Below are 14,558 nucleotides of genomic sequence, written 5' to 3' on the forward strand. Positions count from 1 at the left end.
TTTAAATCTGTTTTATAGCTTTAAATCTGCTGAGTCAAAGAAATTAAAACATTGCGACTGATCAAGTTCGAACATGTTCAGAAAAGATTTTCATTATGACGTAAACATTTGTTTCCTAACAAACACTCAATTATTACAACTACTATGACGTGGTGAGATTTTTCAATATTATATCCAGAAATACTTTTCCCAATCTGCAAAATTTTTGTTATAATTATATATATTAAACATAAAGTTTAGAGATAGAGCCATATGTGAGAGTATGCGGTATTGACGCTAATGACATGTTAACTCCATGCCACAGCTGTAGCATGAATTGAATTCCAAATTCAATTCATAAGTCGAAGAACTGTTCAAAAAATAAAAAATAATCAAAGAAAATATTTCGAAAAAATGCATTTCAAACGTCAAATTTTGACACTTAATTCAGTAGATGCCCTCTTCAGCTAACACTAGAATCAACTCTCATTTGTTACTTGGGTCTCAATTGAAAAAAAAGAGCATGTTAGTTTGAAAAAAAAAACGAAAAAAACTCAAAAAAAAATTTTTTTAACACATGACCTCTGACATTTGACCCCAAAAAAGAGGGTTCCAAAAAATACTTGGGATGAAACTGATTGTTCAGTAAGACTCAGCATACTCTGAAGTACAAAACTTCTCATCACACTCGTCAAGTTTTACTCATCCGTTATGGAGATAATTAGCCTCTAATTAGCGACTAATTAAGGGTTAATTAACCTAATTACTAACTACTGAAAAAAAAAATTCAAATTTTTGCAACGGTTTTGTATTCACTGCCCGACATTATTGCTCTTAAGCATCATTATCAAAAAACGGCTCCTTCACCGATTTTCGAAACATCTGGCAATTAATGTCACATTAACATCTGGCATTAATTAGCATATGGATTACCCTAAGGAAAGATGTTAGATTGGTTTTCTTTAAATTTTTGGACTTATTGGGCCCTCAGTGTAATTTTATCTCATAACAGCTGTCATCAAAAAAGGCCTCAGAAAAAAGACACATATTTATGTCATGTAATTGTCATGTAATTGTTAATTAATGACTTGATTGACAGAAAAACAAACTTTTTTTCTGTTTATTTTTGAGCAATTTTTTTATATGGGTCCTATGTTTTTTGGCACGGGGAGCATTTTTGCTCATCACACTTAAGAATGTAGGACAGCTCTAACCATCCGTAATTGAAAATGCATAAAATAGCGCTTTTTATTTTAATTTTGAATATTAGCATGTTTTTCCAGGTTCTCAAAAAAAGTTTTTTGACACAAACGATGATCAGCAATACTCGGTAGGGTTCCCTGTGGTGGTATATTTTGGCATACGATTGCAATGGAGAGTTGAAAACACATCTTTTTTCTCTCAAAAGTAACAAAATTTCGAAATAAAGGTATGCGCCAAAACCGACCAATCAGAAAACAGCATTTCAAAACTTCGAACTTGACGCCTATGCAGTACTGTAGTCTCTAATACTGTAAACCCGAGAAGCCATTTCTTGTTCATTCGTTTCTACTGTTCGTACTCGAGTTTAACAATTCGTTCTTACTAAAGTTAGACAATTCAAAAATGGGTTTCCAGTGTCGTTATTGTGATTCTATTCTGAGTACAAAAGGAAATCGCTCCAGGCATGAGCATAAATTCCATCCTGATGAGATTGGTTTACCCGTATATCAATGCTCATTATGTGAGTTTACTTGTCGGAAGATTTCTTTGCTCGAAGAACACATGAAAACTGCACACCAACGATTCACCAATTGCTGTCAAAGCTGCCTACTCGGATTCAACGATTGCCATCTTTACGTACAGCATATGACTTCCGTTCATCACTTACCCGTCCTAGGTGAACAATTTCAGCCTCGAGACACTCCGTTGGAAAGTGCATTCCATGGAGTACTGAGATCGTTCGAGTCAACAGCGGCCGAAGAGTCCAATGATCTCGAAAACTTTATGCGGATACAAAAACCCAAAATAGACACTCTAATAAGTGAGCAGTTGACCCAGGGTCCTCAAAAAGTTCAACTGTGTGCAAAATTGCGGCTTGTCAAAGTTATGTATGATGAGCCAGATATGCCAGAAGATGACCGTATTGAAATATACGCAAACTCTCTGATGACTCCTGTCTATGCAAACGGACTGTCGGATGAAGCGTATTGGCAAATGGTGGAGAAGATGATGAGCGTATTGACAACATTCAACTCTTTGGGGAGTGGTTGGACACTCGAAAAAGTTCTCAAAGTTGACGTCAAATTCGCGCGTTTTAGACCAATTCTTGGTTCATCGTACATCGCGTTGCCGTCAAAAATTGCCAACTGCAGAGGATTGCTCAACGTTAGGAACCATGAAGATCGAGATTGCTTCAGGTATTGTTTTGTGGCCGCTTATCACATGTATCATCAGATAAGTTTAGATAGAATTGGTCGAAACTATCAAACCGACAAAACTTCACCAACTACATACAATCAACCAGGACTGCATCAACCTCTGGGCGATTTTACTATGCTCATGGGCTTTGCAGACATTCCTCAATTTGAAACACTCAACAACGTTCAGGTAAACGTGTTTGGATACGATAACGGCCAGTTTTTCCCTCTAAAAATTTCGTCATACAGCTCAGATTTTGTAATGGATTTACTTTTGCTGTACGACTGTGACCGTCATCACTACGTCCTCATTACAAACCTGGTGAAGGTTGTTTGCTACGTGCGAGGACTTGATTACAGATTCTCCTACAAAATTTGTCGAAACTATTTTTTGATTTGTCGAGAAGGACTTGAAAGTTACAACCTACATCTCAATAACTGTTGCAAAAATGCACCTGCTGTTATTCATATGCCTTCAAGTGAGAACAACTCATACAAATTCACGAACTTGGCTGCTACATGGTTTGTCCCTCTTGTTATCTATTTTGACTTCGAGTCTTTCTTACGACCCGTGTCTTCTTGCAAGGGACCAAGTGATAAAGCCTTTACACAGGTCAAGGAGATACATGAACCGTGTGGCTTTGCGCTAACAGTGATAGATCACAATTCATCAAAGCCAATCTTTCATCATGTAGACAGTTCTCCTGCTTGCATGACAAATTTTGTCAAAATGCTTCACAAACTAGCCAGAGATATTCATCAGCAGAAAAGGAAGCACCCTTTCTTCAAAGGCGATAGACGAAACTTGGGAAAGTCTAACGCTACGCACTGTTGGATTTGTGAAAAATCGTTTTCAGAAACGGAAGATCCAGAGAACACAATTGACCTGGACCATTGCCACTACAGTGGTAAATTCTTGGGATGGGCACATGAGAAATGCAATCGTTTGAGACGAAATATCAATTTCACCCCTGTTGTGGGTCATAATATTCAAAATTATGACTTACATCACATTTGCGTGGCACTGAACAACTGCGAGCCAACCACAACCATCAGCGTCATACCAGCCACCGACGAAAAATACATATCAATGACATTTGGTGTGCTTATTGACAATTTCGTAACGGAAAAGGGAAAAACAGTGAAAGTTTACGAATATCTTCGATTCATAGACTCCTTCAAGATGATGAACAGTTCTTTAGAGAAACTTGTTGAAATTTTACCCGATGACCGTTTCGAAATAATGAGGGCAATGTTTTCTACATTATCTGATGCTAACCTTCAGCTACTTAAACAGAAAGGCTACTACCCTTACTCTTATGTGACTGGTCGGTCCAAGTTCAGTGACACCAGTCTCCCGCCACTGAGCAAGTGGGGTAACACTCTGGACGGAGGGGCAGTGAAGGTAAAGGAGACTAATTTACAACATGCACGCAGGATGTGGGAAATTCTGGAATGTGGAACACTGCAGGATTATCATGACTCATACTTGAAGCTCGACTGTGCGCACTACTCGCATGTGTTTGCGAATTCCATCGACAGTTGAGTTTCGATACGTATAAACTGGACTGTATGCACTTCTTCACCCTACCCAATATGGCTAAGGAAGCATCACTTAGAATCTGCAAAGCCAATGTCGAGTTACTGACTGAGCGCGAACACTTGGACATGATTGAACCCGCAATTCGCGGTGGAGTCACATCTGTCTTTGAAAGTCGGCGCTTCACTGCAAATAACTCCTATATTCCCAACCACGATAGCACGGAGGAATCCTGTTTTGGTTTCTGTGTCGACGCTAATAACGTTTATGGTGGCGTAATGCAATTAGAGAAACTACCGCTCGCCGACTTTGCGTTCAACACAGATATTCAACTTCAAGAGATTTTGGACACCGCCGATGACGCTAGCATTGGATACTTTGTAGAGGTCGATATCTCTTACCCGCCGAGCCTTCATGATGAGCATCGCGATTTTCCGTTGGCGCCCACAAAAGACGTGGTTGAAGATGAGTGGTTGAGCGATTACCAGATTGAATTAAAAGAACAACACAATCTCCCATCTTCCAAAGTAAAGAAACTCCTGCAAACGTTCTTTGATAAAGAGAGATATGTGGTCCACTACAAACTGCTGAAACTTTATGTCCAACTCGGCTTGGTAATCAGAAAAGTTCACAGAGTGCTTCAATTTCGACAAGAAAACTGGCTGTCGCCATACATTACACTAAATAGTGAAAAGCGGCAAGTTGCGTCAAACAAGTTTGAAGAGAACTTTTATAAACTGATGAATAATGCAGTTTATGGTAAAAACTGCGAATCAAAAAGACGCAGAAATAAAATAACAATCTCACGAGATGCCGAGCATGCGCTGAAGATAATATCCAGATTTGAGTTTGATCGCTATATGATCTTTGGGGAGAATTTAGCAGCTTTGACCACACGACCAAAGTCCATTTATTGGAACACTCCCACTATTGTGGGAGCGACTATATTAGATCTTGCAAAATTCCACATGTACTCATTCCATTACAATGTGATGCGCCCCCACTTTAATTGTCGCCTTCTTTACAGCGATACAGATAGTCTCCTTTATGCGATAATAAGCGACGATTTTTATACAGAGTTATCGCAGAAGCCTCAGTCAGTATTAAGTCATTTTGATTTCCCAAATTACCCACCCAATCACTTTCTTTACGATACCACTAACAAAAGAGTCGTCCTCAAATACAAGGACGAATTCGCCGGCGACTATATTACTGACTTTATCTGTTTGAAGCCGAAGCTGTACTCCATCCTGTCAAAAAGTAAGTTTATTCTCTCATAAAACAAAATTGTTAGTCATTGTATAAAAATTCGTATTGGGTTAATAGGCATCTGGAAGGTGTTAAATCGTATTATATTTACATAGGGGGTTAGTAATTATAATAGCACCTAATTTTTCTCATTTCTTTCTTTCTTTTAGGTTGTCGAAAACTTTCAGCAAAAGGGGTGACGAGGGCCGCACAACAACATCTTCGCCACGTCGACTTCCTAAACACTCTCAGCACTGGAAACCACCTGCGCTCAGAGAACACCAGGATTGTGTCCGACCACCACAGGCTGCAGACAGTTACTACAAACAAAATTTGTCTGTCAGCTTTTGACAACAAGCGCTATATACTACCCGATGGCATAAAAACCCTCCCGTTTGGCCATTATGGAATTGTCGATTATGCTATCGATGAAATTGATTGGAATAACGACGATGTGGAATGGGATTATGACGATTTTAGCGACTTACTTTTGAGCTCTAGCCCAGAGTGGGATAACAGTTTTGTTGTACCACATTCCTCTCCAGATACCACCCAAAGCTCCAACACATGGCAACCACCAGACCCCGGTTTTGTCGCTGCTCAGAATATAAATGATTCGGATATTGAAAGTAGCGATATCGTTGATTTCGATGCCAGTTTTGAAGAAAACTCTACGCCCGATAATCCGTTCATTAATTTTGAGGCAGAGGAAGCAAGTGAAAGCGAGTCAGAGGGCCCAGTGTGCAAAACTGCAAGGCGATATTAGTGTGCATAATTAAATTTAATTGCCCAGAGAGAGAGAGAGACGCAAAACTGAACCAGTATTGATTTTGCATGCAGTGTGAAATTTGGTTTTAATTTAATTTGTTTGAGTGTTTTGAAATCAAAAGCAAGCGGCGAGACAGAAAGCGAAGTTAAAGGGAAACAAAAGCGGCAAGACTCAAAAGGGAAAGACTGAATAGGAGAGGGATATAAACAGCGGCGGAAAGATTTTATCCCGCCTATCCTATTCCCACTTAACCACCACTACCTATTATCCTATGGTTAAGAGTCGAATGATAACCCCCCCTTTCTTTACGTAGGTATTATATACTACTACTATGACAAGTGGTTTTTGGTAAAATTAATCTTTTGTATCAAGCATAAAGCTAAAATATTACAATCGTTTCGCATTTTTTAATGGTTTAAGCTTATAAGAGAAGCCAGTCACAAATAAATCCTCTGGTTTCCTTGTTCATTTCAAAAATTAAAAGAACTTCATGTCATTCTCATTTTTTCATACGCTTTTTTGTTTAAGGTTTTTATTTGATTATTGAATCGAGACCTCAAATTCATGAAATAAGTATAAGTTGTTTTTGGTGTGTTCAACAAAACTTAATTGTCTAAAATAAATCTTACAGATTTCGGAGAACTTCTTGGCTCAAAAATGGAAAATGCCGAAGAATCTCCTAATTTTTTAGAAAACTCAAATTGAAAACTCAGTTCAGATTAGAACTATTTCAGATGATAACTATCCTATTTCAGATGATAACTATCCTCCACATTCCTTTTGAAAACATTAATGACAAGAAATAAGTGGCTTCAGTTTCAGTTTTTCTCTAACTTTCCATTTAGATGTTCTTTTTGTCAGTTTTCTGTCAGCTTTAACATTGTTGCGTTCAAAAGTTTGACATGATTATATTTTCTTTCTTCTCCAGTTTGATTTCTTTTGCGACACTTAGCAACCGTTCGTTGTGATAAATTTTAATTGCTAAATTTGATATGCTTTGATCTTAACTAAATGCAGTGTTTGCGACCCTTTTGGGATGCAAATTCTTTGGTTTTCTACTATAGATAGTCTTTTTCACTTTGTGCCAAATTTCTGTAGTGTAATTTGGCTGATTCTTTCTGCTTTTTTTTGCAGCAGAATTTGGTAGTTACTCACACTTTTGGTTGTCAGGTACTTTTCGCTAAAACTTTTATGGCATGCTTAAAGCGAACTGATTACTTAGACCATTGAACAAAACAAACAAAGATTTTTTATAATTTGTAGCTACTATTTTGAATTGCTATAATGAAGATGTGTTGGACAAAACTTTTTTTTAATTTATTAAATTCGATTTGTCTTTATTATTTCGATATTTAAATTGAATGAGTAGATTGGCTCCAGGAGGCAAAGCATGTTACCATTTTCGTTTCAGAATGGACACTTTTTTGTTCTACATCAAAAGTTTTTTTAGCCAAATGACACTCTGACTTGACAAGTTAGAGTCTTGAGAAGGAAAAAAAACATTTCCATATTTTTTTAGTTATTTCTCGCTATGGTATAATAAAAAAGAAAACGATACTTTTGGCAATCCAACATCTTTTATACATTAACCACTTACTGATCTTATGCAGCTTCAACTAAATCATCTTTCATATCTGGCAAAGAAAACTAGCTAATGATTATCTTCTGTTTGTAGCTACTGCTATTTAACCCTATTCTTCGATATAGAAGTATGAAAAGAAAATTCCATACAATGACTCTAGGCATTTATATGAAACTGCAAACAATGTAATTTGGTTGTCAAAAACTTAGTCTCTTAAACCGATCAGCAACAAATATGCAAAAGATGGTATTTGTTATCAATTCGTGGAGAGAGAATAAGACACGACTATATTTTCCGCTCTTCCTTCTCATATTGAAGGCTTTAATGGCAACTCAGTCAGAATCAACTAGGAATTTTCAATTGAATTGGAAGTTAAAGAGAGATTTTCAAGACAAAATTGAACGCAAAATTCATTTACTGTGAATCGTCAAAGTCAGCTAGTCAAAAAATCTTGATGTCTTCTGCAGCCGTTTATTTTTAATTTTGCCTAAACTAAGACAGAGTTCTCTTTTTCTTCTGGAGGCATTAATATGATGCAATGTATTGCGAACATTCATGCAATATTTTGGCTGGCACTGTAATGCAAGAAAAATTATCATTTTTTTTCTGTGTGGTTAATTTTGTTCTACTATAACATAATTGATTTCTTTTTAGCCCATTAAGCGACTAATTCAACCAACAATTTTCAACTAACAAGAAAACAATTAAATCAATTTTTTCTGGTAATCTTTTCTTGTTTTAATATCAGATTGAAAAAATAAGAAAACTTTGGAAAGGCATCAACCGACATTGATGCCGCAGAGTTTATGTTTTACCTTATCTTCTGTGCTCTACAGTTTTGGTTCAACCGCCGATCAAATATCTGGCGACAAAAACTAGCTATTGATTTCCTTCTGTTCGCAGCTATTGCTGTGCCTCCACATTCTTCGTAATTTTATATAAAAAATCATTATAAAGTGTAGAAATTTATTATGCACTATAAACAAGGCAGTTTTAAATCTTTTCAAACAAACAAAACACAGCCTATCGGAAAATTAGAAAACAAATATGCATGAAAAACTATTTGTTTTCAATTTGTTTTTAGAAAATAAAGTTTGGCTGAAGGAAATTGTTTTCAACAGTTCTTTCTCAAATTGAAAGTTTTTATAGCGATTCACTCAAAATAACTAGGAATTTTTATTTGACGCAATATTAAAAAATTCATAAAAAGCAAATTGAATGTAATTTTCATCTTTTAGCCCATTTGGAAATTCAGCTAATCAAAAAAAGTTTGCTGCTTTCTGCAACCGTGTAAAACTAAAGTAATTTTTCAAAACTAAAGTACTGTTCTTTTCTTTATCGCAAAGCTTTAAACTGATACAATTAATTGGAGGCAATCACTCAATACTTTAACTGGCACCAGAAAGCAAGGCAATTTTTTGTGTTTCTTTTCTCGGTGTACGCTTTTTTGTTCCTTTTTAAATGGTATTTTAACCAAATAAAGCATTATTTAAGAAACGTTTTTCAAGGGGGAAACATCAAATCATCATTTTTTTCTAAAAAAGGAAAGTTGACTTTGGCAATGCGGCTTTGGCTTTGATGCCGCCACCTTTTTAATTTAACTCCCACTCTGTGTTAGGCAGTTTTAGCCCAATCATCCGTAACATATATAAAAGAAAATCATCTATCGATTTTCTTCTGTTGTCTGCAACTGCTAAGAGTCCCCTTTCTTCTTTATTTTAAATAAAAAAAACAATGCAAAGATCGTGAAAAATAAATTGGTACCATAAATCAGGTAATTTACTAACCTTTTGAGTTAACAAAAACGGCCTCTCAGATTCTAACAACAATTATTACAGAAAATTATAATTGTTATCAAATGGTATTGAGGAAATATGGCACAATTGTAATAATTTTTTACACTCTTCCTTCTCACTTTGCATTTTTTTCTAGCAACTCAGTCAAAATCAACAAGGAGTATCTAGTTGGAGCGAAACGTAAAAAGAAATTCTTCAAGACAAAATTGAACGCATTATTCAATTTTCAGCCAACTTTCCCAGGCAGACTTTAAAAAAACACTGTTTTCTTTGGCCCTGTGAAATATGTCTTTGGTTGAACTAAGACACTCTTCTCTTCTTTTCCCCAAGCAATAAATTGATATAATAAATTGCAAACAATCATGCAATAATTTGACTGGCCCCAGATTGCGAGGCAAGTTATCATTTTTCGTTTCTGAGTCGACGCTTTTTTGTCTCTACTATAACTGACTTTTTGGCAAATGAAGAGATAATTTAAGCAAAATTTTTCAAGTAGGGAGCGAACATCAAAACATCAATATTTCTGACTGTGAATTCTCCCTATAAAATCAGAAAAAAATGCTAACTTTGGCAAACCCTTATGTTTTAACACCTACTCTGTGTTGGGCAATTTTAGCTCAATCAGCAATCACAAAATATGTGGCACAAAAAACCTGCCATTGCTTTTCTTATTTTGTCAGCTGTTGCTATGTGTCCCCATTCTTCGCAATTGTAAACGGATGCATAATATAAAAAGTTTAGAAATTGATTCGGTACTAAAAAGGGGTAACTTGCGGCACGTTTTTCAAATATATCTGAAAAGAAGAGCTTACTACCAGGAAATAACTTGAGACGGGCGGCGGATTCATGTTTGTGTAGAATGCGATTCAGCCGGAAGCATTTGAAGTTACCATGATATCACCATTGAAACAAAATTTTATCGCAACCGCACCGAAGAAGTTTTATTTAGCATTGTCAAATGCTTCAACAGGAAGCACTGTCAGAATTGTTCCTGAAACCTTGAAACAAACCGCCATTCTCGTATTTAACAGAAGCTTGCAACCCACCAGGTTGTATTGTTTCTGTAGTTTGTCTGATAAGAGGGGTGTCTTCTTGTTAAGATGTGTGACCAAGGAACGGGGACTATCAATAGTTACGAGTTTCTTCGATGTCTCACCCAATGAGTGGAGAGGTCAATTTTTTCTGTAAATGCATGGGCCACAAATCACTGATAGAAAATACCTGGGAACAAGAACAGGAGAAATGCCTCAAAAGATTTTTCAAAATATGTTGGGAGACTGATTCCTTAGTCAATACGAACTGAAGTGATAACATTAAAAATAAAAGTGGTCGTTTGTGAAACACCATTGCAATAATTTTTGTCTTCCTTCATTGCAAAACTTTAAAACAACAACGGTTTTTTTAATCATTCTAATGACAGAGCAGTTATATGTGGTCTGTGCTTGTAAAAAAAACTTCCCCTTTAGCTTAAAACAGACAGCATCATTACATTTTTATAGGTGTTACAGCCGTTTTAAGCTTTGAGTACACAGTGCAATAATTGTCATACGAAATCATTTTTTATTTTGATTTGTAATTAAAGTTAAGCAATTGAAAATGTGAGTAAAAATGGGAGTTACTAGTGTAAATAAAAGGGCGTTTTAGATAACTTGTGATGCAAATTTTGATGAAGCAAAGTCTTGTTGAAACAGTTTTTAATTCTCTAAAAGGAAGGTTTTAATCTCTAAAACCGTCTTTTTCAGTAATTAATATTTGATGTCTTTTTTGCACTTGAAGTTATCAAAACGAATTTCAAATCTTTTTTCAGTAACCATTTTTCATGAACTGGTGCTTTCATGAATTGGTGAATGATGAAACGAGGGAAGTAGATATTTTACAACATTTTTAAGTGATCAAGCGAATTATTTGATAAGCAAGTCTTTTTTCGAAATCGGCCCCCACTATGATTGATATCTTCTCTCAAAATCTTACCAGATCATTGCTCATGACTGCGCGAGATTGCATAAAGTTTTTTAAATTTGTTTTTTCAAAACTTTTTGACAGTCTTGAAAAAATAGTATTTCAAAAACTCATTTTTGTTTCCTCGCACCAATAGTAACATTTTGTTTTTCTGTGAACTTAAATGTGGAAGGGGTTTATCAATAATTCCGTCTAGTTGTAGTCACTGGTAACTAGGAGTTTATCTGGAAGATTACATTTCAAGACAGTTTTGAGATTCAATGTTTGAGCAATATCATTTCTGTCGAGATGACAAAGCCAATGGATAAAAGTTTCAACACCTTTCGCTATTTTTTTTCTCCAACAAAACAATTTGTTCCTTATCCCGTTTAGCTAAAAGTAGCACCTGGCCATTTAGCGCTCGAAATTAGAGGCAATTTCGAGCGCATGATTGCACTTAAGTCTGATCATAACCAAATTCGAAACGCAACTGATGACAACCGGTTTCCAGCTCATCTGCGTTTGATCATAAACGGTTCGGTCGCAACTGTTTCTGATCATAAACGATTTCAAGCGCAACTGGTTTTGATCATAAGTAGTTCGAGCGCAACTGGGTCTGATCATAAATGGTTCCAGCGCAGCTGGATCTGATCATAAATAGATAAAATAGCTAACGAATGTCGGAACTATCTCAAGCTAAGTTGAAAAACCGACTTATTGAGACTTTTCCTGTATGTTCTGGGTGGTGTTATCAGAGGTGGATTTGATCTGGCAACTTAACCTGGGTTATCTTCCTGAACAACTTCAATCATCTCAATACTTATGGTTGTGTTTTTGTGTGGGACGTATATAAGTCTCCTTTCGAGGCCCTAAATTGATTTTTGGCTAAGAAGTTTGATTGTTTTTCGGATTTTTGTCATGAAGCTTTTGTCAATTGAAGCACAAAGAGTTCCATCATTTTTTTAAAAATTTTTTTAAGAACAAAAGAGAGCTGACCGAGTGCGATATATAATAAATCTCAGTTATCGTTTTGCTATTGATTCAGCGCATTTATTAAAATAATTTCAGCCCATTTCAGCGCATTTCAGCCGTGCATTTCTACCATTTTTTTTTGGAAAATTCTCGAGCCGGATGTGTATTTGTTGTAGAATGTGCACAAAGTGTGTGAGGCGGATGTCTATTCTCTTCTGCGTGTGGAAAATGCAGAGTTCTGGACTGGGGTGGTCACTGTCGGATTCAGAGTCAGTGCAGGCGACGTGAACGAAACAGCGCTTTATGGTTAGTGGCAAAACAATTAAACAGTATGGCTTCAATCTGCTCAATATAGGCTAGTCAGAAATGACAGAATATCATGAGACGGACACTCAAGTGCGCTCGAATCAACCTATGATCATCTTTCTAGACCTTCCCCTAGTGATGAGCGGATTCAAATCTTGCAAGAATCTTGCAAGCTGAATAAAAAATCAAGAATCTTTCAAAATTTAAATCCCTGCAAAAAATTGTAAATCCCTGCTAATGTTTTAAAAAACGCCTTTGAAGCAGATTACTGTTGATTAAATAAAGTACAAAACCGAAATCAATGAAAAAAATTTTTAGCCCGGATTCAAAATCTTGCAAGAATCTTGCAAGTTTTTAAATTCCGGAAAAAATTCTTTGTGTATTTTTGGCAGCTAAAACTAACTGAAAGAGAGCCTGTAATTTCGATCGCAAAAAAGTCAGGTGTTCACTCGAATTGGTCTAGACCAAAACGGGCCGGCGCCCCTACTTTTAATCAATATTGCGCTAGTTTGTAGAATTTGACGACCAACAACAAAGACGCAACAACATCAAAATCAGTTTTTTTGATAATTTTAACAAGAGTGTAGACACCGTGGTGTCTATACTCTTGTTAAAATTATCAGAAAAACTTTTAAACATAGTAATAAAGCATGCTTTCAATTACAACTGCTGATTGGAAATCGGACATTTGAACGGAAACTTTAAAGATTTTTAATTGGGTCTTATGACATTGGGTATTTGGGCACATTGGGTTTTTGGCGTAGGGTTTATTGTCATGTAGCCGACAAAGACCTTTTATAATTACCAATCAGAACGATTGATTTTTGCGGCCATCTCCCATACTGTAAGGTCCTTTTTACTTGTATTAAGATAACCCCACTTCAATTGAGTGATATTTTGTAATAATCGGGATGACAAGGTTTTATCTGATAAAAAAACATCAAAATTAATTCATTCCCGGGATGAGGTCATAGAAATATGAATCATGTGTTCCTGGTCGAAATTGGCCATGGGCAGGCAACCAAACAAAAAAATGGCAACCATTCGAATCAGTGGAAACGGTCGCAAACCGATTTATACAAAGCGCGTACATGATTTAATTCTGAGGGACATGCAATGGTTCACTACTATGACTAAGCGGGCTTTCACTTGATTTAGCGGGGTTATGATTCAAAATTGGCATGTCTTTAAAGCCTGGGATGGTACTTTACCCGAGACAAAAAGTGGTCGAATCATAATCGGACCGCCCCATTCGGGTTGCTAATACCGAAAAGTCACTGCTACAATATAAACTTCAATAAGAGAATGGGTGTGTTGAGTAGTACATTAAGAGTGGTTGCACTACAAGTAAATACACGGAATGATACCATTAATTAAGTATTTTCAAATAGGCTACACTCTAAAAAAATTACATTTAACTTAATTATAAATTGCAAGTAAATTTACTTAGAATTTGCGAGTAAATTGTTCTTTAATGCAACTTACCTGCAAGCAACCTCAAATACCTGCAAATCTAGGCAAATTTGCCTGCAATGTACCTAGAAATTGCAGTGCTACCCTCCTAGAAATTTACCTGCAAAAAAATTTTCTTGGCAGTTCTACCTAGAAATTGCATGTAAAAATTGCAGGTAGAATTACCTAGAAAATTAAATTTGCAGGTAATTTTTTAAGTGAAAATACCTGCAAATTCCAGGTAAGTTGTACGCAATTTTACTTAGAACTTTACTTCCAAAAAAAAGTTTCTAGGTTATTCTACCTGCAAATTGCATAAACAGTTTGCAGATAGAATTACCTAGAATTTTTTTTGATGGTGAAATTCTAGGTAAATTTGCCTACAACTTACATAGAATTTGCAGGTATTTTCACCTAAAAAATTATCAGCAAAATGAAAATTCTAGGTAATTCTACCTGCAATTTTCACATGAAATTTGCAGGTAGAACTACCTAGAGATATTTTTTTGCACGTAAAATTATAGAAGGGTAGCACCGCAATTTCTAGATGCATTGCAGGCAAATTCATCTAGAATTG

General features: G+C 36.1%; 1 protein-coding gene across 1 annotated transcript in view; it reads left to right on the forward strand.

Moving 5' to 3' along the window:
* Window positions 1-3,974: 3,974 nt before the first annotated feature.
* LOC142350958 (uncharacterized) overlaps window positions 3,975-14,558 on the forward strand; it is a 94,612-nt gene continuing 84,028 nt past the window's right edge. The window contains exons 1-3 of the mRNA XM_075402985.1: window positions 3,975-5,178; window positions 5,337-5,905; window positions 12,400-12,529. Coding sequence (XP_075259100.1) covers window positions 3,975-5,178; window positions 5,337-5,905; window positions 12,400-12,529 — 1,903 coding nt within the window. The remainder of the gene's footprint in view (window positions 5,179-5,336; window positions 5,906-12,399; window positions 12,530-14,558) is intronic.

The sequence above is a fragment of the Convolutriloba macropyga genome, chromosome 12, assembly GCF_964194025.1.
Source record: "Convolutriloba macropyga chromosome 12, txConMacr16.3, whole genome shotgun sequence".
NCBI lineage: Eukaryota > Metazoa > Xenacoelomorpha > Acoela > Convolutidae > Convolutriloba > Convolutriloba macropyga.